Source organism: Aspergillus glaucus, assembly GCF_001890805.1.
Source record: "Aspergillus glaucus CBS 516.65 unplaced genomic scaffold ASPGLscaffold_3, whole genome shotgun sequence".
Taxonomy (NCBI): Eukaryota; Fungi; Ascomycota; class Eurotiomycetes; order Eurotiales; family Aspergillaceae; genus Aspergillus; species Aspergillus glaucus.
Genome location: NW_019170455.1, coordinates 35 through 19,872, shown reverse-complemented (window position 1 = coordinate 19,872; position 19,838 = coordinate 35). Strand labels below are relative to the sequence as shown.

The 19,838-nt window shown below is 47.0% G+C and overlaps 8 protein-coding genes across 8 annotated transcripts; 3 read left to right on the top strand and 5 right to left on the bottom strand.

Annotated features, from left to right (window-relative positions):
- Window positions 1–782: 782 nt before the first annotated feature.
- On the top strand, window positions 783–2,001 carry ASPGLDRAFT_118918 (uncharacterized protein; the record flags this gene model as incomplete). The annotated part of the gene is made up of 2 exons (XM_022539999.1): window positions 783–985; window positions 1,095–2,001. The coding sequence occupies 2 exons, from the start codon at window positions 783–785 to the stop codon at window positions 1,999–2,001; spliced, it is 1,110 nt and encodes a 369-aa protein (XP_022404209.1).
- Window positions 2,002–2,628: 627 nt separating this feature from the next.
- On the bottom strand, window positions 2,629–4,619 carry ASPGLDRAFT_54885 (uncharacterized protein). Its single transcript, XM_022548106.1, has 4 exons — window positions 4,536–4,619; window positions 4,129–4,460; window positions 3,247–4,030; window positions 2,629–3,189 (listed from the first exon to the last, which is right to left on the bottom strand). Exons 1-4 carry the CDS (start codon window positions 4,578–4,580, stop codon window positions 2,902–2,904), a joined length of 1,449 nt encoding a protein of 482 aa, XP_022404208.1. The 5' UTR covers window positions 4,581–4,619; the 3' UTR covers window positions 2,629–2,901.
- A 406-nt stretch (window positions 4,620–5,025) lies between these two features.
- ASPGLDRAFT_42548 (Zn(II)2Cys6 transcription factor) lies at window positions 5,026–7,909 on the top strand. The gene is made up of 3 exons (XM_022545627.1): window positions 5,026–5,587; window positions 5,644–6,326; window positions 6,404–7,909. The coding sequence occupies exons 1-3, from the start codon at window positions 5,279–5,281 to the stop codon at window positions 7,800–7,802; spliced, it is 2,391 nt and encodes a 796-aa protein (XP_022404207.1). The 5' UTR covers window positions 5,026–5,278; the 3' UTR covers window positions 7,803–7,909.
- A 3,039-nt stretch (window positions 7,910–10,948) lies between these two features.
- ASPGLDRAFT_42547 (aromatic ring-hydroxylating oxygenase subunit alpha) lies at window positions 10,949–12,283 on the bottom strand. Its single transcript, XM_022545626.1, has 2 exons — window positions 11,488–12,283; window positions 10,949–11,434 (listed from the first exon to the last, which is right to left on the bottom strand). The coding sequence occupies exons 1-2, from the start codon at window positions 12,153–12,155 to the stop codon at window positions 10,981–10,983; spliced, it is 1,122 nt and encodes a 373-aa protein (XP_022404206.1). The 5' UTR covers window positions 12,156–12,283; the 3' UTR covers window positions 10,949–10,980.
- A 1,603-nt stretch (window positions 12,284–13,886) lies between these two features.
- ASPGLDRAFT_97795 (ankyrin repeat domain-containing protein) lies at window positions 13,887–14,360 on the bottom strand (the record flags this gene model as incomplete). The annotated part of the gene is made up of 1 exon (XM_022550616.1): window positions 13,887–14,360. A coding segment is annotated over one exon (474 nt), but the record flags the coding sequence as incomplete, so codon positions are not given.
- A 739-nt stretch (window positions 14,361–15,099) lies between these two features.
- Window positions 15,100–16,765, bottom strand: ASPGLDRAFT_79332 (uncharacterized protein). The gene is made up of 3 exons (XM_022550014.1): window positions 16,615–16,765; window positions 15,930–16,388; window positions 15,100–15,725 (listed from the first exon to the last, which is right to left on the bottom strand). The coding sequence occupies exons 1-3, from the start codon at window positions 16,706–16,708 to the stop codon at window positions 15,196–15,198; spliced, it is 1,083 nt and encodes a 360-aa protein (XP_022404204.1). The 5' UTR covers window positions 16,709–16,765; the 3' UTR covers window positions 15,100–15,195.
- A 56-nt stretch (window positions 16,766–16,821) lies between these two features.
- Window positions 16,822–18,005, bottom strand: ASPGLDRAFT_42540 (uncharacterized protein). Its single transcript, XM_022545625.1, has 3 exons — window positions 17,714–18,005; window positions 17,049–17,643; window positions 16,822–16,990 (listed from the first exon to the last, which is right to left on the bottom strand). The coding sequence occupies exons 1-2, from the start codon at window positions 17,898–17,900 to the stop codon at window positions 17,063–17,065; spliced, it is 768 nt and encodes a 255-aa protein (XP_022404203.1). The 5' UTR covers window positions 17,901–18,005; the 3' UTR covers window positions 16,822–16,990; window positions 17,049–17,062.
- Window positions 18,006–18,983: 978 nt separating this feature from the next.
- On the top strand, window positions 18,984–19,453 carry ASPGLDRAFT_42539 (uncharacterized protein). The gene has a single exon (XM_022545624.1). The coding sequence runs from the start codon at window positions 19,080–19,082 to the stop codon at window positions 19,254–19,256; it is 177 nt and encodes a 58-aa protein (XP_022404202.1). The 5' UTR covers window positions 18,984–19,079; the 3' UTR covers window positions 19,257–19,453.
- Window positions 19,454–19,838: the final 385 nt, after the last annotated feature.

Below are 19,838 nucleotides of genomic sequence, written 5' to 3'. Positions count from 1 at the left end.
GCCTGGACAAGGTCGGCAATGTCACTCTCAAGACCCCGGGCCTAACGGATGTCAGCCCACTGGCCACGAAGAAAGTGGACAAATGGAGCATCTCGGATCACACCTCGTTGGGAGTCGCCGATCTCTCCAAAATCACCACCTACGAAGAATTCTCCGCCGTTTACAACAATAAAAGCCTGGAACTCGTTCTCTCCGGCGTGACTGCTGCCGGCTCGACCACGCTCGATACCCCAAAACTCGTCAATCCTGGCTCCCTGGAAACCACCACAGGGACGTTATATATCGGGGGTTATGTTGACTCGCTACTCACTTTTCCCGCTCTCCGCCACGCCGCGGGAATCAGAATGGAATTAGAAATCAAACATCTGGCCTTCCCCGTTCTTGAGACCATTCACGGCGATTTTGATGTCCGTGTCGCAAATACAAGGTAGGCCTCCAACATGCAATTTACCATTTCACTGCAGGAAACAAGTAGATAACTTGCATTTCTTGCAGAATCTCTCTCCCAGCCCGATGATTCAACTTGATGAACTGTTGATGTTAATTACATATGTATATACTTCCTGTGCGATGTATGTTTGTTCGTTCCTGGGGTGGCAACTCCACTATGACATCAACAAAGGTAAAAACTGGTTTATCTGTGTTATTGTATGCATTCCCAAACCAGCACAGCCGTCCTGTACGGCGGGACTACTATGTAAACGTCGTCTGTGCCTCTCAGAGCATTCCTTATCACGATACTTGTTTGCCTACAGAAAGAAGACAACACAATGGCAACGGAAATGATAAAGAAGCACCTTGAATATCACAATGCGCCTTCGGAGGATGGCATTTCGCTCGTCTCGAATCCCCCCGGCACCGTGTCGGACGAGATTGCGTTCGCGTTTGATATCGATGGGGTTCTCATGAAAGGGGGCAAGCCGCTCCCTGAGGGGATTGAGGCATTGAAATACCTGAATGGGGATAATCCTTATGGGATCAAGATGTATGTTTTTTTTTTTTTTTTTTTTTTTTTTTTTGTTGTTGTTTGCCCCATCATTTTCTTTCCCAAGTTATCATGGACTGACTTTTCTTTTTTCCTTCTTCTTTTATAGACCCTACATCTTCGTAACAAATGGCGGAGGCAAGACAGAAGAAGAACGATGTCTGGATCTCAGTCAACAACTGCAATTAGATATCTCCCCTGGCCAGTTCATCTGCGGCCACACCCCGATGCGTGAGATGGCCGACCAGTATCACACCGTCCTGGTTGTCGGAGGTGAGGGTGAAAAATGCCGAATCGTCGCGGAAGGCTATGGATTCAATGATGTCATCACTCCGGGAGACATCATCAAGACGAGACACGACACGACACCGTTTCGTCGATTGACCGATGAAGAATACAAGAACTCGCGGTTCCGGGACCTGAACAATACACATATCGACGCTATCTTCGTCTTTGCAGACAGCAGGGACTGGGCGGGTGATCAACAGATTATTCTGGACTGCCTTATGACCCAGAACGGGCACCTGGGTAGACGCTCCATGACGGGAAATGAAGGGCCTCCGGTGTTCTTCTCCCACAATGATGTTATCTGGCCTACCTCGCACGAGCAGTGTCGTATTGGGATGGGCGCCCTCAAGGCATCCCTTGAGGCCGTCTACAAAGCCATAACAGGAAAGGATTTGCTGGCCATTGCATTTGGAAAACCGCAACTGGGGACCTATAACTTTGCTACGCGCTTGCTTCAGCAATGGCGCAAGGATAGCCACAACATAGATAAGCCCCTGCGCACCATTTACTTTGTCGGTGACACGCCCGAGTCGGACATCCGCGGCACCAACGAGTCCAACAAGGTCAGCAAGACCGAGTGGGTGTCCGTCCTGGTCAAGACGGGTGTTTACCAGGATGGTGACACCCCGAGCTATCCTCCTGCAAAGATCTGCGATACTGTTCTTGACGCTGTCGAGTATGCTGTTGAGCTCGAACATGCCAAAAGTAAAGGCGAGCTGGGTCAATGATGTGGATTCCGGTAATGATTCAGTATCTGCTTGTCTTCGCAATTAATGTCGTCTTCTCTTTCCTGCCTGTCTTTTGCTGCTCTAAAAGAACGTCCCTCTCTTCATGTATATATAACCAGGGATATCCGCCATATTAACACTGTGATTGGATATCGGTCTCACTATTAATCCTCATCCTCATCACTCCCCTTCGTTCAATACCGCCCAAATCAATAAATTCCAAAAGGCAATCTAGTCAAACGAATGTAGCGGTGTTGAATGTGTGTTTGTATGATGTTGAAAGTCCTCCTCATCTTGCCTAATCCTTAGTGAGGCCTAGATCCCTGGAGTTGAGTGGCTGTATATTCTCAAACCTATGTATTACTACTTCTGTTTTGTCAACTCCCTCCCTCTCTCCATAATGACCTTATGGCCTACCCATTGTTCACTCCCTCCATTCACAGCCAGATCCATCATCATTGCTGCCAGCTCATCTATCTGCACCGAAGACATCCACAAGTCAAACATCCCAGCAGAGCATTTCCATCTTTTGCCAGAACTGCTGCCAGTTTCACAACATAACTACATCTTTGTCACGGGTTCGATAGCTAGTAGATAAAACGAATAGTATTCACATCTAGAAAAGGTAGCCTATCGACGATAATATCGAATCTAGAGAAGAAGAAGAAGAAGAAAAGAAACCATCTAACAAGACAAAGGAAAAATATCTACTTATCGTGCGGTCACGTGCAGAAGGGCTAAGGCTCGCCGTTTACTCATATGCAGTGTTTGCCAGCACCGGCAGTTGGCCATTAGCAGTTGATCATCACACCGATTCCATCCATCAATCACTTTAGTTGTTAGTTATAGCTTATACTGCCATCGACAAGTTATGCATTGCCCGCATCTTTGGAGGGTCTACTATGTCCTTCCAATCCACCCAAAGACTTTTTCTCGAAACAGAAAGGTATCGTGAATGTACCCGATCGGCATGGTCTCCTCGACCATCCGGATCGGTTCCCGCAGGATCTTACATAGGGGGCCATCATCGAAAATGACGTACTTGAGATTTTTGGCTAGGCCTTCGTGCAGTACCTGGAGCAGATATTGTTCCAGGCTGATAACACTCCGCTCCGTAGCATGGTCGCCCAGGTTGATATGGAGCAGCCGGATTTGGGGTAACTTCAGTACTGGTTGGACGACATGCTGCTAGAACATAATCGTTAACAATGCATCTGTGAGGAGAAACCATGGAACTATCTTCACCGGGAGAGTGTGAAGCATTCCGAATCGGAATTCTTCAATGTTGGTGAACCGGGTCGGCATTTGCATGAGCGTTTCATCGTCCAGGAGATGGTTCGCCAGGGCGCCCTGTGGGTCGACTGAAAGCACCTTTAGTGTCGTCGAATGCTGTTCCTCCAGAGCGTCTAGGAGAAGGGGGAGCGGTTCCGGCCGACACGCGACATTCGGAGATGTGATACTAAATGCCTCCAGACCGCTAAATGAGTGGATAAATTGCTTCAACCCATGTACCACCAGGTTCGTGGACAGCTGTTTGGGCCGGAGCTCGGCCACGACGGATGTCTCCCAGAACTCTGAACAGTCAGCAACATCGAAATCGGGGCCGACGTGCAAGGTCAATGCCATCAGTTTGACCGGTGAAAACAAGTTCCACAGTGCACATGGCCGTGTTCCCAAATCCACAAAACCCCGGAGGTCTAGAAACGTTAGTTCGAATGGGAGACAGCCACGCCAGCTGCTGGAGACTTCGCTCAAGCTTAGCATGCTATCGCCATCAGCCCACATGGTCAACTCTTTGAGATGCGTAGCAGTCCGAAGAGCCGCGCCTACTGACCGCAGGACCGGCTCATCGTCAATCTGGATCAGATTCAAGGTCCCGACGTTGATCGGAGGCTGAAACTTTAGCGACGGGCGAAAATACGGCAAGGGCGTACTGTCAGTGCCTAACCGCAGCTGCAAAGTCTCCAGTTTCGGTGCGTGCATCACGGTGGTGACGAGATACTGAGTAGGGGATATGCATAGGTCCCAACTGTTCGGTGCAGTTAGCAATGCTGACAATAGGGCTGTGATGACGGGACCGATGGACCCATTATGAGGATCATGAACGCACGCACGGGGGCCAAGTACATAAACTCTTTCAGATTCGGCATCCGGATGATACAGGACGTAATGATGTTGCTAAGCATTCTTGCCGCTGGCGAAAGAATCTCGTGGGAGCCCAACATCGAGTCAATCTCGTGGTAGCTATCGTACCACGATCCTGTGACCAATACCTGCTTGGTGTGCACAAGGTTGGTGAACCGAGGGTCCCCAAAGGTATCCAGTTTCAGCTGGAGCGGGTCATTCTGTGCAATGCACCCTGGGTTATGAAACTGTATTGTATGGTACAGATATGGGGTGACTACATCATTCCATTCGTGACACGTGCGAGCCAAGATGGCCAGGTCACTGTGGTCCACCTGGAGGGATAGTCAGTGCCGCACAATAGGAATATAATAATCAATGGATAAGGGAATCAAATAAGGAGAGCCAACATGTTCTCTGAGGAGCTCGAAGAACAGGCGAAAGTTCTCCACCATCGCTGCAGTATTCCCGAGTATTACAAGACCTAAATTGTGGACTTACTCTGAGTACATAATTAAATGAGTGACACTGGCAGCACCAGCCGTCACTGGGGACTCAACTCTCTTATACTATGTGCAATTATAATTGCTAGATCATGTGATATCATGTTGATGTCAGGCGTATAATAGCCGATACTAGACCGGTTTGTTGTTGAAGCGGGTAGCTCAGGGATCGGGGAATCGGGGAGTCGATAATCCGGACTACACGAGGCTATATATGAAGAATTTAAAACTACCGAAAGGATGTGATATTGATAGCTATAGATACCGTTGCTAATAATAGAATGAGTGCTTAGCCATTTAAAACGCATGGCTGCGGTGGCCCGGCTTCGTCTATCGGGCCGACTATTAATCCATCTTGACTTTCATCAAGTTGTTAATGCCGGTGACACCCAGTAAAGCTAACTAGGGGACAACTCAGCGACTGGAAGTCTCCAATCATCAATATTTTTAACGCATCACATGTTCTGAATCAATCATTGTTGAATGATAAAACTCTTTGCCACCCGAAATCGGATCTTCTTCCACACTTAATCACATTGCACTTCCCATCTTCCTTACGCTTGAATGAGGCATCACTGTGTGTCGATACAGCCATATTTCGGAATTTCAACTTCCCTACACCCAAGCATTGTGTTGCTCCCTGGGTCAAGATGGTACAGAAAATCCCTATTCAACGCCTGAGGCGCGAAAGGCGTGAAAATGAAGGGCAACAGCGTACAACTCGAGCCTGCGACACCTGCCGACAACGAAAAATGAAATGTGACGGCAATCGGCCTATGTGCGCTCAGTGCCAGGCCCAGGGTCTGGCGACATGTGCTTATTCCGAAGTGAAAGCTGTTAAAGTGCAGAGGCAACTAGAGTCAGCGAACCTGAAAATTAAAGCCTACGAGGAATTGCTTAAGGATATTTCCCATCGGATCGGGGGGTTCCTTGCGAAACGAATCGCCAGCGTCCTAAACGTGTGTCTGTTCTCCTGTGTTACTGCACACTAGTCAGAAAGGATTAATTTGTATAGGACCCTTCTGCAAAACAGAGTGAGCATCGAAACAATGCCTTTGATGCCTCATCCTCGTCGTCGATCGGTTCTCTGGATGATATCGGTACCGTGAGTGAAGATCTCAATCGGAGCGAAGAAAGCAGGGCTACGGGGTACATGGGGAAGAACTCCGAAGTTACGTGGATGCAACGGTTGGAGTTTGGCACAACAAGACAGAGGGAGGATTCTTTGGAGACCCCTCCACAATACCTGCTTCGTGGTGACGACTCCATCGCCTCCATGAATTACCGTCTCGATCATGACCGTCTCTCCGATCCAGAAGTGAGAAATGCTTTCGTCCTACCACCAAAAGCCTTGGCAGACCAGTTATTCCAGATTTATTTCGACAAGGTCCATCATTCCATGCCTATCATTCGACAGAATTTGTTCATGGAACAGTACAACCGCCTGTTCTCAGGAAGCCCCATAAATCCCGGGAGAAAATGGTTGGCTATTTTTAACATGGTCCTTACGATTAGCAGTAGATTCTGCCGACACTCCAAACAAGGTGCACGGGGTTATTCTGATGAGAACATGTTCTTTGCGCGAGCGAAATCCCTCAGCATTTCAGAGAATGTCCTCTACGACCATGAGGATCTGCAACAAGTGCAGGCCGAGGCTCTTATGGGGTTTTACTTCCTGGCTGTGTCACAAATTAACAGGTATGAGTTCCAAAAAAGCCGCTTGCAGAGAAACTGTCTCTGCGCATGTTGTCTTGGCATATCTGACAAACTCATATATCATGGAAAATGATCGGAATTGCCGCACGTTCGGGCATCGCATTAGGACTCAACCTCCGACGAACGAGCAACAAATTTGATTCAGAATCAAGCGAGTCACGGAAAAGGCTGTGGTGGTCGATCTTTCATCTAGAACATCTGCTCTCTGTCATGACGGGCCGGGTATCCTGCCTTGGGGATGGTTCCTGCTCTGCACCTCCACCGCTGCCCACAGGAATTTTGGAGTATGGGGTACCTGGTGTCAGTCAGTTTGGCAATGAACCATTGGCCCAGGGCTGTGGCATCCAGTGGACTATTTGTCAGCGCCACGAACAGATTGAAGCACAACAGGCGTGCCTGAAATCTGTTGCATCCAGTCCATCTCTCTACTTCTTCTATCTAGTAGATCTGTCTTTGATCATGCACGCCATCACCAATCGAGTGTATAGTACTGACGTATTTCAAGATGGTTGGGCTCAGATCAAGAGTCGCATTGGCGTCTACAGTGAGAAGATGGACCAATGGTTGTCTGGCTTACACGCTTCCTTGGCCTTTGAAGACATTCATGGTAATACATTCCCCAGGAGTAACTCATGTTACCAAGTCTCGTTGGCGTTGCACTATTACAGCGCCCGGATTGTCCTTAACCGGCCTTGCCTCACACGCCCACAAATTGATTCGAAGAGCGGCATTAGGTTTCCCCATTCACAGTTTCATAACAACACTGCTTTAGCATGCCTCCGTGCGTCCTTAGCGCTCATCAATATTCTGCCAGATCAGACAGAAACGGGGTGGGTCTATAACACCACCTCATGGTGGAGTTTCCTCCATTTCTTGATGCAGGCCACTATAATTATGCTTATACATATGTCTGTTGGCTCAGTGCCAACGAGGGCTGAGAAGGGTGCGAATGTCGAGACTGGTGAGGGCGCTGTTGGGATTTCTGAATCGCCTGAAATTGTTCTTGCTGCGACAAAGAAAGCCCTCCACTGGCTGCATTGCCTTGGGGGGTCTGATGAGGCCGCTCGTCGGGCTTTCCATATTTGCAATAACTACCTTCACCGTATAGCCCCGAGCAAGGGCCTGGATCTCAGTGGAATACCCTCCAATATCGGTCTATCTCAGACGTTCGGCACTGCCGATTACCCGCCAGGAGAGACAAGCAGTTCCACACCTCAGCAACAGAATCAGAGCAACAGCGCACCCCAGCATGCACAATCAACGGCCTTTCGGGGTTTCGACTACAATGAACGAGATGATATGCTGTTCCAAGAACCAGAAGAGACACAGGCATCTCTAGACAGTATACAGAGTTCCTCTGCGGTGCTTGACACTGATATAGACATGTCAGAGACTATCTCCTACCCAACCAACGCAAATCTTGATGACATATTATTTCTATTGGGGTCCAATATATAATCGCTTTCTCACTAGGTTATCTAGTCTAGACATGAATAGCATTCATTTTATCTATTTTACGTACTAGCTATCGAGCCCATGACAGAATACAATTTTACAGGTTTCACACATAGAACTGAGTTGAATACATCCACACAGTTGCGTCTGGGCGTCAAAATTTTTTTTTTTTTAGTTGAAGGGATTGCGAATAAGTGGCGGCAACAGAGCTTTCCACAACATCTGTCCTCCAGAATCGCCATCTGTCCAACACTACAGCATTTGCTAGATGCGGATGCTACCACTACTCCAGTGATGCTTGTCATGATCCTGACCAACATTTGTACACTGTTGGACCTGTTTAACTGCGTGATGGAAGTGTTCGCAATCATAGTAGTTAAGCCAGCTGGTAAGTCTATTTTCCATTTTGCGTGCTATATCAGTAAGCAATGCTGAAAGACATTCTGGTCAAATCTGGTGGCAAATCACCCATGACATATGAAAATGTGTGCTCTCAAACTGTTATTTCACAAATGATATTCAGATGTATTGACGCCTATAAAATCCCTTCTTCCTCGAGATATATTTCTTTTTCCCTTTTTCTCTCCAGATTCAATATTCTCGTCGATGGCTACACTAGTTTAGATAGGAATATCAATTCGTTATTATCTACTGGTCCGAAGCCGTGACAGGAACATTACTTGAGATGCCAAATGATTTTTGCATCATCTTGGGTCACTCCCTGATCGTTTAAAAATGCTAGGATAAAGGAAGGACTGTATACACAGGTTACTCAAGACCTGTGCTAGATGATATTCATTATTACACAAAATAATTATAGAGTTGAAGAAAGTAGATTGCACAGAGGATAACAACTCTATGGTTGTGACGACCAACGGCCAGCGCCAATTGTCAACAGTGCAAACGACAACAAACGACCATACAAATGGCAAAACCCTAGCCCTCCAACAAGAGAAGCATACGAACAGTAGGTAGTATCCTTTGTCTGGTGCTGATGGTTTCTTCCCTTTCCTTCTCCATGTTAGTATTTCGTCAGATAGCCTACCAATATATTCATATTGCTCGAGACCGTCACAAGGAATATCATTCGTTATTATCTGCTAGCTTCTGAGCCCTTGACAATTGTTTAAATCGAAGCAGCTTGACAATGGTCTCAAACCCATTCTTAGCGGCCTGCAAAAGCTGCTTTTGACCAGGCCTAGCGCCTCTCTCCAGCAACACCTTGACAATGGCTTCATGCCCATATTCAACAGTGTCACGGAGCTCAGCTAGGATAATGGAACTTCCTTCTCATGGGTTCTACCTAGGTAGCTATCGACAAAAATAATCAACATGAGGAAAGAAGAAGAGGAAGGATGTGCTATCAGCGTTGACGAGACTTATATCCCTCGCTTCCAGCACGTGAGAGGTATACACATGACCAGACCGTCACAGTCTTCTCTTCATCAAAGAAGTATACATCACAAATCCACTGATTATGAGGTTTGTCCCTGTCAAATCTATACTCACGAAGAACCCCTGGGATGTAGATATGGGATTAGCACCATACTGGCTGGATGTCTAGCATAGGCTGAGAAAATACCTGCAAGATGTGTGCCTTCTGGATATTGAAAGAGCTTTTGCTTTCAAGCAAGCGCAGTAATTCGATCTTGGAGATTCAAGTTGGGATGGAGTAGGGCTGGAACTGTATCTTTATTCCTCTCAAGAAGAACCCTGAACTCAGGTGAAATGAGAAACCGGCCTATAACAAATCAATAATGGTATTATGCATATGCTCAGGCCAAGCCTACGCGCTGTCAGATCTAAGCAATCTCTTTGTCCAAGCATGCTTTTAATTTGGTCTGCAATAACCTTGGGTGTTTTCTGTGGTGGTGGAGGGTGAGCATGGTGACCTCGGGTCACAAGCAAAATAAATGGAAATCAGGCATAGTAATGGGGAATGTAGATGTCAAATCTAGAATGGCAACCTTTTCAATCCAGTTGCTCCATCAGACATGCTCCATCAACATGGTCATAATCTATAGAAATTAGCCCAGGCGTAGACTCAGTGTATGCTAGGCACTATACCACAATAGACTTGGCGGCTACTTGATGGTGTCACGGACTCAGACCAGTAGATAATAATGAATGGATATTCCTATCTAAACTAGTGTAGCCATCGACGAGAATATTGAATCTGGAGAGAAAAAGAGAAAAGGAATCTATCTATTAGGAAAGAGGGGCTTTATCTATGGGTTGTGTGGCCGCGCTAAATGCTTTCTTTGTTTGCTTGGATGGTGGCGTTTGTTGATATCAGCTACTGAGGCAGATGCAGTGACTCCGACCAGCAGGGAATCTGCACTGCTTTCTGCAGTATAAGTCTATCCAAACTGTGTTCTATGTCCATTTTTGGTGGTAACCCATATATAGTTCGTTCAAGTCCACCAGCGGCTTCTGAATACCCCCATTGGTAAGCACAGCCTCCTGTGCCTGACTACTACTTTAACTCAGACCATTGCTGCAGTTATCCGCGCTCTGAAGGGTACTGTTGACCACTTTGCCTTTCCTATCATTGATACCGTCCCGTCTTGCGCCCAGGATGCTACCCAGAACAAGAACTCCTTGGACTTGACTTTCGAAGATGCCAACCAAGAGTATTAGACCTAGATTAGTGTCAAGTGTCACGCGTCTTAACTTCTTGGCTGATCTTTTACGGTCAAAGTGGACGTCTTCAGTACTATCTTAATATTGCTCAAGCGTTTTCCCTCGTGGAAAATGCGCGATGTATGTCCTGTCAATGTTGTGATGGGTGCGGAGAACAAGAAACTTGTACTCTCAGCAGATAGCCTATATAACCTAATAATCGTGATATGAAATCGACTTGACCTGGGTTCGAAAGATCCATGGTGGCTCACTAGGAAGAGATTGTTTCATCCATCTGCTCTCCTATCATGGGAAATGGTGACACCAAGACTGGTAATCAATTTCGGCATGGCAATAAATCAACACATTCTTGAGGTTCAGACGCAGTTAATCAAATGTGAAACGTATCAATTTTAACATGGCTATATTCTGCTAAAGCAAACTAAGTTCTAAATAATCATCATCATCATCATCATCAAGCGCAATGCTGGAAAGAAATACAAATGGCAAATTATACAACGAATGGACCTTCTCCCTTTATCCTTTCACCACCAGCTCCCTAGACAGCAATTGTCGTAGCAAGACTGCCTTTCAAGGGCTCATTAAAATTGTCCTTCTCCATGCTGCAGCCGTCCATAACCGTGTGGAAAGTGATGTTGTCGTGGCTGACGGTAGCGTTCTTGGGAAGACATTGTTCAGCGGGCCAGATTTCGTGGTCGGCGGCCTGCTCCTTCTTGCGATGTTCCATAACGACATCACGCACAGTTTTCTGGAAATGCAGAGGACCCTTCTCCATCTCGGGGTGAAGCTCGCCGTTGATAAAGACGCCGGCGTTGAGGTTCTTCTGGCTGTTAATGCAGAGGTACTTGTCCTCGGACATGATTCGTTTGTACATGTCGCTGATGAGGTTGAAGGCCTCGTCACTGGCGTTCTTGTGACGATAGACTTCGTATCGCATCACTGACTTGGTTGGGCTGATGGGAGTAAATCGCTGCATGAAAAAGAAGTTAGGACTAGGAATAAAATTAGCAATGTTCCAAAGCATAGTGAGAGTGATGTTACTTACGACACGTTGAAAGAGGCATTAGGCCAGAAGTAGGTAGTGGCAATTCGGAAGCCCTTCTCAATCTGGTCTTGTCGCTGCGCGCCGTAATGTTGAATGTGGCCGTCCTTGGTCTTGACATAGTAGGAGTTGAGGTCGGCGATTTTGGGGATGTCAGGGTGAGCGACCTGACAGTGGTAGCACTCGTTATAATTGTCGGCCAGAATCTTCCAGTTAAAGTCGCCCTCCATATCCCAGGTGTGGTCGAATGTATAATCCTCGAAGTTGTAGTGGTCGAACCGGGGCTGCTCATCGACACCGTCGAAGTCATCCTTCCAGGCAACCTCGGGAACCTCGCCAGCGTCCAAATTGACCCAGACGAAACCATTTCGGTCAATGTGCACATGGATAGAAGGGGAGAGATCGTTGTTGAGGAAAGCTTTGATGCTTCCTTCCTGATCCTTGAGGATGACGAATTCATAGCCAACGACATCATATCGAACCCAGTCACCGGCGTTGGGGACACGGTGCTTATGGGTAGTGAGAAGCCATTTCCGGGTAAAGATAGATCGTCGTTCAAGCTCAAACATGCTCTGGGAGGTGTACCAGGAAGCGGGCAGAGCACGAATAGGGCTCTTCTCGTCCTTCACCGCAGCAGCGGAAGTACCAAAGAAGTTCCTTAAGAATGACATTGCGAGAAACAAAGTGCCAAAGACACGTCTTTGTAATTGGGAAAAGAAGGATGATTTAGACTTTTAAGTCTGAGCTTTGAGATTGAATTTTGCTTTGAAGTTGCTGTTGACTACACTTGAACTTGGAGACATTTGCTCTTTTAAATATCTATTACGAGCAGACCAGCCTAACGCAGATAACGGTGCTCAACACACCCTATACAACCTGATACACCGGTAACCGGCCCTTCGCACCCGATAGCAATAGCACATTTGGATGGTCAATGGGACCGGGTGACCATTTCCAACGGTAATTATGCTTAGGTACCGATCACCTGATCGGGGGTTCCCGTCGGGATCGAATAACCTAAAAGGGTTATCGAGCACTTCGTGCTGTAAAACACAGAGAATCCAGCCTGAGCGTGGTTATGGAATCCCGAACATCCCCGCCGAAATAGACCCGTCCCCACTTCGGTCTTAGTCCGTCCTACGCCGGGATCTTAAATTTACCCTAAATGGCAGCGTTTATCGTAGTTCCCCAAACTGGCGGCGAATATCAAACCCATATATGTGGAGAACAAGCCGCAAGGCATTTCTGATAACAGGACGAATGATCAGACATACATCAAATGACAATGGTGGCGTGGTACTCATTTCTGACAGAACCCTGGTCATGATAGTAACAAGAATAGAAATATCAGCGTTCTCCGTCAGTCGGGCAGCAGCGGTCCAGCCGGTCAAACCACCTCCGGCGATAATATAGTCAAATTGCCTGTCGACCACCTCTCGGGGGTCATTCAGGAGGCTGGATATCTCAAGCCGTGGTTGGAATAATCAATGACCGATAACAAACATCCAGACGCTATCTCGCTGGCGTTGCCTTCCTGGTCAGCACCCCAGTCTACGTCTGTCTCCGAGTCGTCTCCACGAGCTCTATCAGGGACAAAATGCTTTTTATGCGCATTACTGGCAATTCTCAGCTCATGCATGTCCGCTATGCAGACGCCTCACCACTGAGATAACTTACATTGTCTCGGATATAGAGGCACAGGCACCGGATACCCTTGGCGAAAAAGGAGAAACGGCCCTTGCCTATGTACTGATTTCTAGCGCTCTTGTTGGACCGACCTTGGCTGGGTTTATCTAGGACGCTGCGGGGTGAGGTGCCATGTCATGGGTTCTTGGGCTTTTGCTGGCATCGGTGCGGTTTATGTCCTGTTTTCCTTGAGTGGATTTTCTATACGACTTCCCCCTAGGCATACTAAGCTGTTATGTACCAGTAATACAGCGTATATAGCCTGTTTCCTAGTACCGTACGAGCAAAACTAGGGATCTAATTGCTGCATCGGAAAACACAAGGCATGTTGTATGGCTTGTCTGGACAGGAAGATCTCTATAGGTACAAGCAATATCCTACTGACCATATGTACAACTCACACCTCTCCCATCGTGATGATAGCTTGGGATTGTACTCCTGTAATAAGTCGTCAGAGCACCTTTATAAACCTGCCAAAGAGACTAAATCGACCTGAAGTCTTGGTCTATCATGTGGTCGATGGAATGGTCCTCCTAGAGCTCAACCCCATCCCCGACAGTCCCTTACTAACCAGGAACCGAATTAAGCAAAGAATCGCCGACACCAGCCGTAGAATGCCCAACAAGGCAACAATAGGTCACCGGTGGATCTTGCAAACGTGTTGTACAACATATCTGTATCATCTTTGTCATTCATGTACTTGCACAGCATGTTAACAATAGCCTGGTGTCCTTTTTTTTCTCTTTCTTTTGAGCACACTGAAGTGGTGTCCAACCAAAGCAGTCTTCACACTCAGGATTAACCTTTCCCATCTCAAGCAGCATCTTGACAATGATCTCCTTGTCAAACAGTGCTACAAAGAATAGTGGTGTGCGGCCGGATTCATCTTTTGGATCCGGGCTCACCCCATCCAACTCAAACAGTAATTTGTAAATAGTGCTACTATTTCTTTTTGATAAAATACCATGTACACTATCATGAAACAGCGTTTGTCCAGAAAAGTCACACAGATTAGGGTCGACTTTGCCAGATTGGAGAAGGACACTAATCATATCCGGATCCGTTGTACTAGATAGAGCTGTTTTGCCTTTCTTGTTTTGTGCGTTTGGATTCAGGCTGTTGGAATGTAGCAACATTTCCACAACGGCAGGACGACCTGATTTGACAGCAAAATGCAAAGCCGTATTGCCAGAGGCGCTCGTCACCTTAATATAAAACCCATTGGTTTTAAGAGGCTTTTCCAGAACCCCGGCGAGACCGAAACGCGAAGCGACGAAAACAGAGTTCGATATTGTATCAATTTTGGGCTTACGAAAGCGTGATAATGTATAAGCTTTATCCCTGTGGACATTCAGCCAAGACGACCCCTTGTCAGTCGATGGATTGCAAATTTTGAAAATGCAATCCAATATCCCTCCACAAGGCTCCATTTCAGTCACGAATATGAGCCGTCCATTTAAAATCCGAGCACCGTAGGAATGTGGACCTCTCTATCCTCGATAGCGTGTCAATGTAGAACATGCAACTTTCAGCGAGGACACCGTTGTTAGGGGTTGGACTCAAGCTGTCTTAACCTAAAGCTACCCTTTCATTATACAAGAAGGAATTGTTGAAGAAGGAAACAAAACAGAGCAGAGGCGGGAGCAGTCTTTATGCTCGTATGGGAACAACATTCCGGATAGTATTCCCAGTGATCCCCCTCGGATGTCAGGAGTTGTACGAAGGGGTCACTAATAGTCTGTTATGGACCCCTTGCTGGTTGTGTTCCGTGCTGGCCTTGGCCAAACTGTCATCCCTTGGGCTCATACGAGAACCCCATAACAACCGTGGGATTGCTGGACAGTGATGCAGTGATTCCAACTCGTTGCTTGGTTGCAATTATCACGGCGCTCATCTTCTCTTGCAATCAGGAACTCACGGGCAGTCTGATGAAGAAACGAGATTTTATTGTCATGAACTGAGATGAATAAACCAGAGATGCCGGAGGGTTGTCTTGAAGTCAACATCACTTTCAAGCTTTATTTCCTAATCAAATATCACTGACTGGTCAATGTTAATTCCGATGTTCATCTTGTTCTCCAAAGATAACACCTTAGTCCGAACCAATTCATTTACCTCATGTGATATAACAAGGTTCACCTCTTCACCAATTTCCTTTGAATGATCTTCGCCTGGTATGTGAATGTAGGGGGAAAATGCGACTAGTTTATTGAACCAGGTCATAATTTCCCAGTACGGTCGACTGGTGAAAAGAAACTTTATCACCCCTGACTCGCGAGTCTGGTCATAAAGCTTGTCCTCAATCATCATCACCAAGGTTTGGATATCCTCGGGCTTGCACTCGTCCAGTGTATCCAAAGCAAAGACCACTGTTCCTGCTCTGGGTTCGCTGCTGGCTTCCCATAGGATACGCCAAAGGGCATCAGTTACATTAACCAGGTCATCACCGTTCCTTCTATACTGCGGCAAGACATGTTGAATCAGGCGACCATCAAAAGTAAAGAGTTGATGCAGTAGAGCACACAATGCCTGATTCAAGGTGTTCTGATCCGAGTCTTTGAAGAGAAAATAGCAAATCTTGTCTGACTCGCCGGAGTCCTTCATCGATCAGAAACTTGGCCAAAACGGACTTCCCACAGCTAGGATCAGCAAAAACAAACAGGAGTCCCGTTTTTTGTTCTTCCCAAGTCTTGTACTCTGGGCGGGACAAGAACCATTCACATTTTCATTGCACTCGCTTCTTTACGCGGTTTTTGTACCATTCGTACGAGGTGCCAGTTTCACGGTTTGTAAGCCAAAATAGCTGATGGCATTGGCTTCATCTTGGGATAAAACATGTGTCGCGATTTCCTTGTCAATGTCGCGGGTCTGCTCCAGCACCTCCAATTGTCTCTGCGACAGGGCCTCCATGTTATGCATGGATGCGATGAAATCGCCGGCTGAATAACGAATCCCTTCCAGTTTCTTTGTGGAAGCGATAGTGTTTATTTTTCTCATGTCGCTGTCGATCAACTCTTCGAGGTTCTTGATACAGATCAGTCTCCCCTTCTGGTTCTCGGGGAGTAGCTGAGACTCTAGAGCGATGTAGAATCGCATACGAGATATCACATACGTGAAGCCCTCTTTATTTGCTTGAGCCGATGCGCTGGGGTTAGTAAGGATAGGAAGGATAACGAAAACACCAGCCCAGGCCAAGGAGGCTTCAGGCGATGCCTTGACTGCGACACCGATGAATTCCTCAGGCAAAACTCATGAACAGTGACGGTGTATCTGATCTGTTTCTCGTCTATCCGTTTGAGGCATTGCCTGTAATAGCTTTCATCTGTTCCAGACGGCTGCGTCTATCTAATTAACTGTCATCTTGGTCGTTAACAGTTCCCGGAAAGTTATCTGCAAAGGGCTTCGTTAGCCTAAGAGCTTCCGTATTTCGAGTAATGCACTGACCTTCCTTCACCAGCTCCCTGGATAACAGCTTTTCATATTTATCGACTAGTTTTGTATCGAGAGAATCATATACACGACCTATACACGACCCCATAGTGACTGTGGTTGAATGTGCGATTTTAAACTGTCACTATATCCGCCCAGAGTTGACTGGCTACCAGCAACCGAGAGGGATTTCTCGCTTCTGTAGCCACCTTTGATAATTTGCACCATGATAGCTTACCTTTGATATGGGGAAAATGGAGCATATCTAGTTATGACTGTGAGGGATCAAGAGAGCATGAAGGGAATAATAGAAGAGTGATGAGAGAAGAGTGAAAGACTGCAGTTCCTGGAAAGATGAGGGGTGAACAGATGTACACGTTTATTGCTTTTTCTGTCTTGGTTACTGAGCTGTAATTACTACTTTACTACTCTGTAGTATAGGCCCATACCTGTAGAAATCCACTCAAATTCCCAATGTCTTCTTCACATCTGACACATCATGCCCATTCAACCACTCGTCGATAGCATGATACATGTTCCAAAACTGCTCAGTCTCAGTCAACGTCGACATGTCGGTCCTAGGATATTCCCCTTGTCTGGCCCGCGCAGCCGCCAAATACCGATGCGCATACGCATATTTGTCCAGCTCCTCCTTCGAAAACGTAGGCACACTCTTCCCATCCACAGAGACAACCTTATCCTTCTCATAGATAAGTTTCACAAACTGAATCTTCCATCCACCCGAACTCGCGCGCGGGCCCAGTCCAGTGCCCGGGACGGGATTTCCAGCGTTCTCAGGGACGGGGGTCTTCAGGCAATACATAATAAAGCGCGCGTCACAGTCGATGTCATATTCAATCTTCGTGGAAGGGTCGATGAAGCGCTGGGTGATGGTGACTTTCATCTTGCCGACGGCGCGGTTGGTGCTGGGGTTGAGGTCGACGAGGGTGCCGAGTTCGCGGTGTGCCATGAAGACCCCCTTCTCGCGGCCTTTCTGGGAGTTCTTGACGAAGTCGTCAATGGGCTGGGAGCCGTTGCTGCACACTATTTTTTTTTTTTTTTTGGTTTTGCTGGGAGTGTCTTTATGGGTAGTGGATGTGGGTGTTGTACGTACAGGTAAGCACCCAGGCATCGTCTGTGAAGCAGTTGCGGTAGTTCTTCCATTCCGAGTAATCCACGTACACCAGCCAGCCTCGGGCTAGTTCGCTGACGCAGTAGCGGTCGAGGATCTGGTCCACAGTGCCGTTCAGGTGCAGCCAAGTTTTCGGCTGTGTCTCTTTGGCGGTGCCGTTGTAAGCCATGTTGATCTGTTGTTTTTCAAGGTGCAGTGCTCTGAAGTAAAGGTGTTTAGTGATGCCGAGACATAGTGAATCTGTCAGTCTAGGATATGACTCTTTATAGAAGAGACAGTGGCAAGGTACTCACGAAAATGACTGGAGCAAAGGACTGGTGACATTGAGGAGATGTTTTCTGAATTCGACAACCCTAGGGGGATGGACGAATGTTACGACGAATGCCACGACGAATGCCACGACGAATGCCACGACGAATGCCACGACGAATGCTACGACGAATGCTACGACGGTTACTACTCAAGGCATGTAAACATAGGACAGATAGTTTACAGATTACTGTACGCAGAATCGAACGTATCAAGACAGCGAACAAAACGCCCTTCTTATGCTTCAGGACATCCAACACAGGGTTCAGCCTCATCCGTCCTCTCCATGAAAGAGATGAGAATCATGTATTCGAACATGGATAAGGCATGAAAACAAGATTTTTGATATAGGAATGGATGCCAAACAGCGGAAGGCGCGACCCATTCCCGTCAACGATTATCAGCATTCGGACTGCATTGACCAAAGTAACCGTGATCTGAAACAACTAGAAATTATTGTCGTCCAATACCGCTGATGAGTCACCATCTCGTAACCGCGCAGAGCGGCTGGTGGAATGCTCCGGAATTGAAGACTGAGTGGGAGAGTAGGAATGTAGGATCATGTTGACTTCCGTTACCGTACATGCTGAAGGTCTGATATGTTGGTACCTAATATGTAATTGTATGTTTTTGCATCGCTGACTTTCTTATTTTTATTTTTATTCCCCCATGAATCAATCTTATCATTCTTCCTACCCCAACCGGGTCTTAATATACCTGGTGTCCACCGCTAGCGCCGGCCCAATCGGGTGCATTATTAGGGCTGATAGCATGTACAATGATAGATAACGAAGATGCAGTTGGGGTAAGTAGTTGGAGTAACTTAACCAGTCTACCAAGAGGAATTAGGTCAGCTTGAGGTGGGCCAAAATTTGTGTCAGACGACTAGTCCAAATTAGGCGATTAGTAACCGCCGCGTCAAGTGACTATTCCAAATTTTTTGGTGTGTGGTGAATGGTTGATTGGTTTATGGCCTATCGGCTGAGCTAACTATATAAACTACCGGGCAGAAAGCGAGGGCGGTCAGACACGTGACCCGATGGGTACTAACACCCCCCCTCGCACGAGCTGGGAGCCCCGGAGAAAAGAAGCTCTAAATACACAGATAATCGCATATAAAATCAAGCAGATGAACAAAAAACAAATAGCAAACAAAATAGTCGCCAATGATTGGTTTGCTGAATTAGCGTGCCAAGGAAAAATCGAGGGTACATAAAGGGCAATGCCTTCCCATCCTCAAGTACTTCAATCCTTCATCTATTCTCCATCCGAAGTAGGATGTAGATGATTGCGATCCATGTTGATGAGGTGAAGGAAATGTTGATGCTTGGGTGTGCTTTGGATCTTAGTAAGTCCATCAGCTGGGTTATCCTGGGAGCGCACTCCCTCGACGCTAACCAGGGCCAATGATTGTAGGTCCCGTATATGATGATAGCGTACGTCAATATGCTTTGACCGTTTCGTTCCTTCTGTTGATGCCAACGCCTGGGCGCCTTCACTGTCTGTGTGGAGACAGATAGGTGGTGAGTCTGGGCCGGCCACTTGCATTTCAATACACACACGGCGAAGCCATATGGCTTCTTTTGCTGCCTCTGATATCGCCATGTACTCAGCTTCATTGCTGCTTGTTGCAACGCATGTCTGGCGTTTTGACTGCCAGGAAATAGGGGATCCTTCATACAGGAAGATATACCCCCCGATTGACTTCCGGCCCGAGTTAGGACCAGCCCAATTAGAGTCCGAGTAACCGGTTGGAAAACAAGCGATTGTTGATGAAGTTGTTGAGGCAGGACCATAG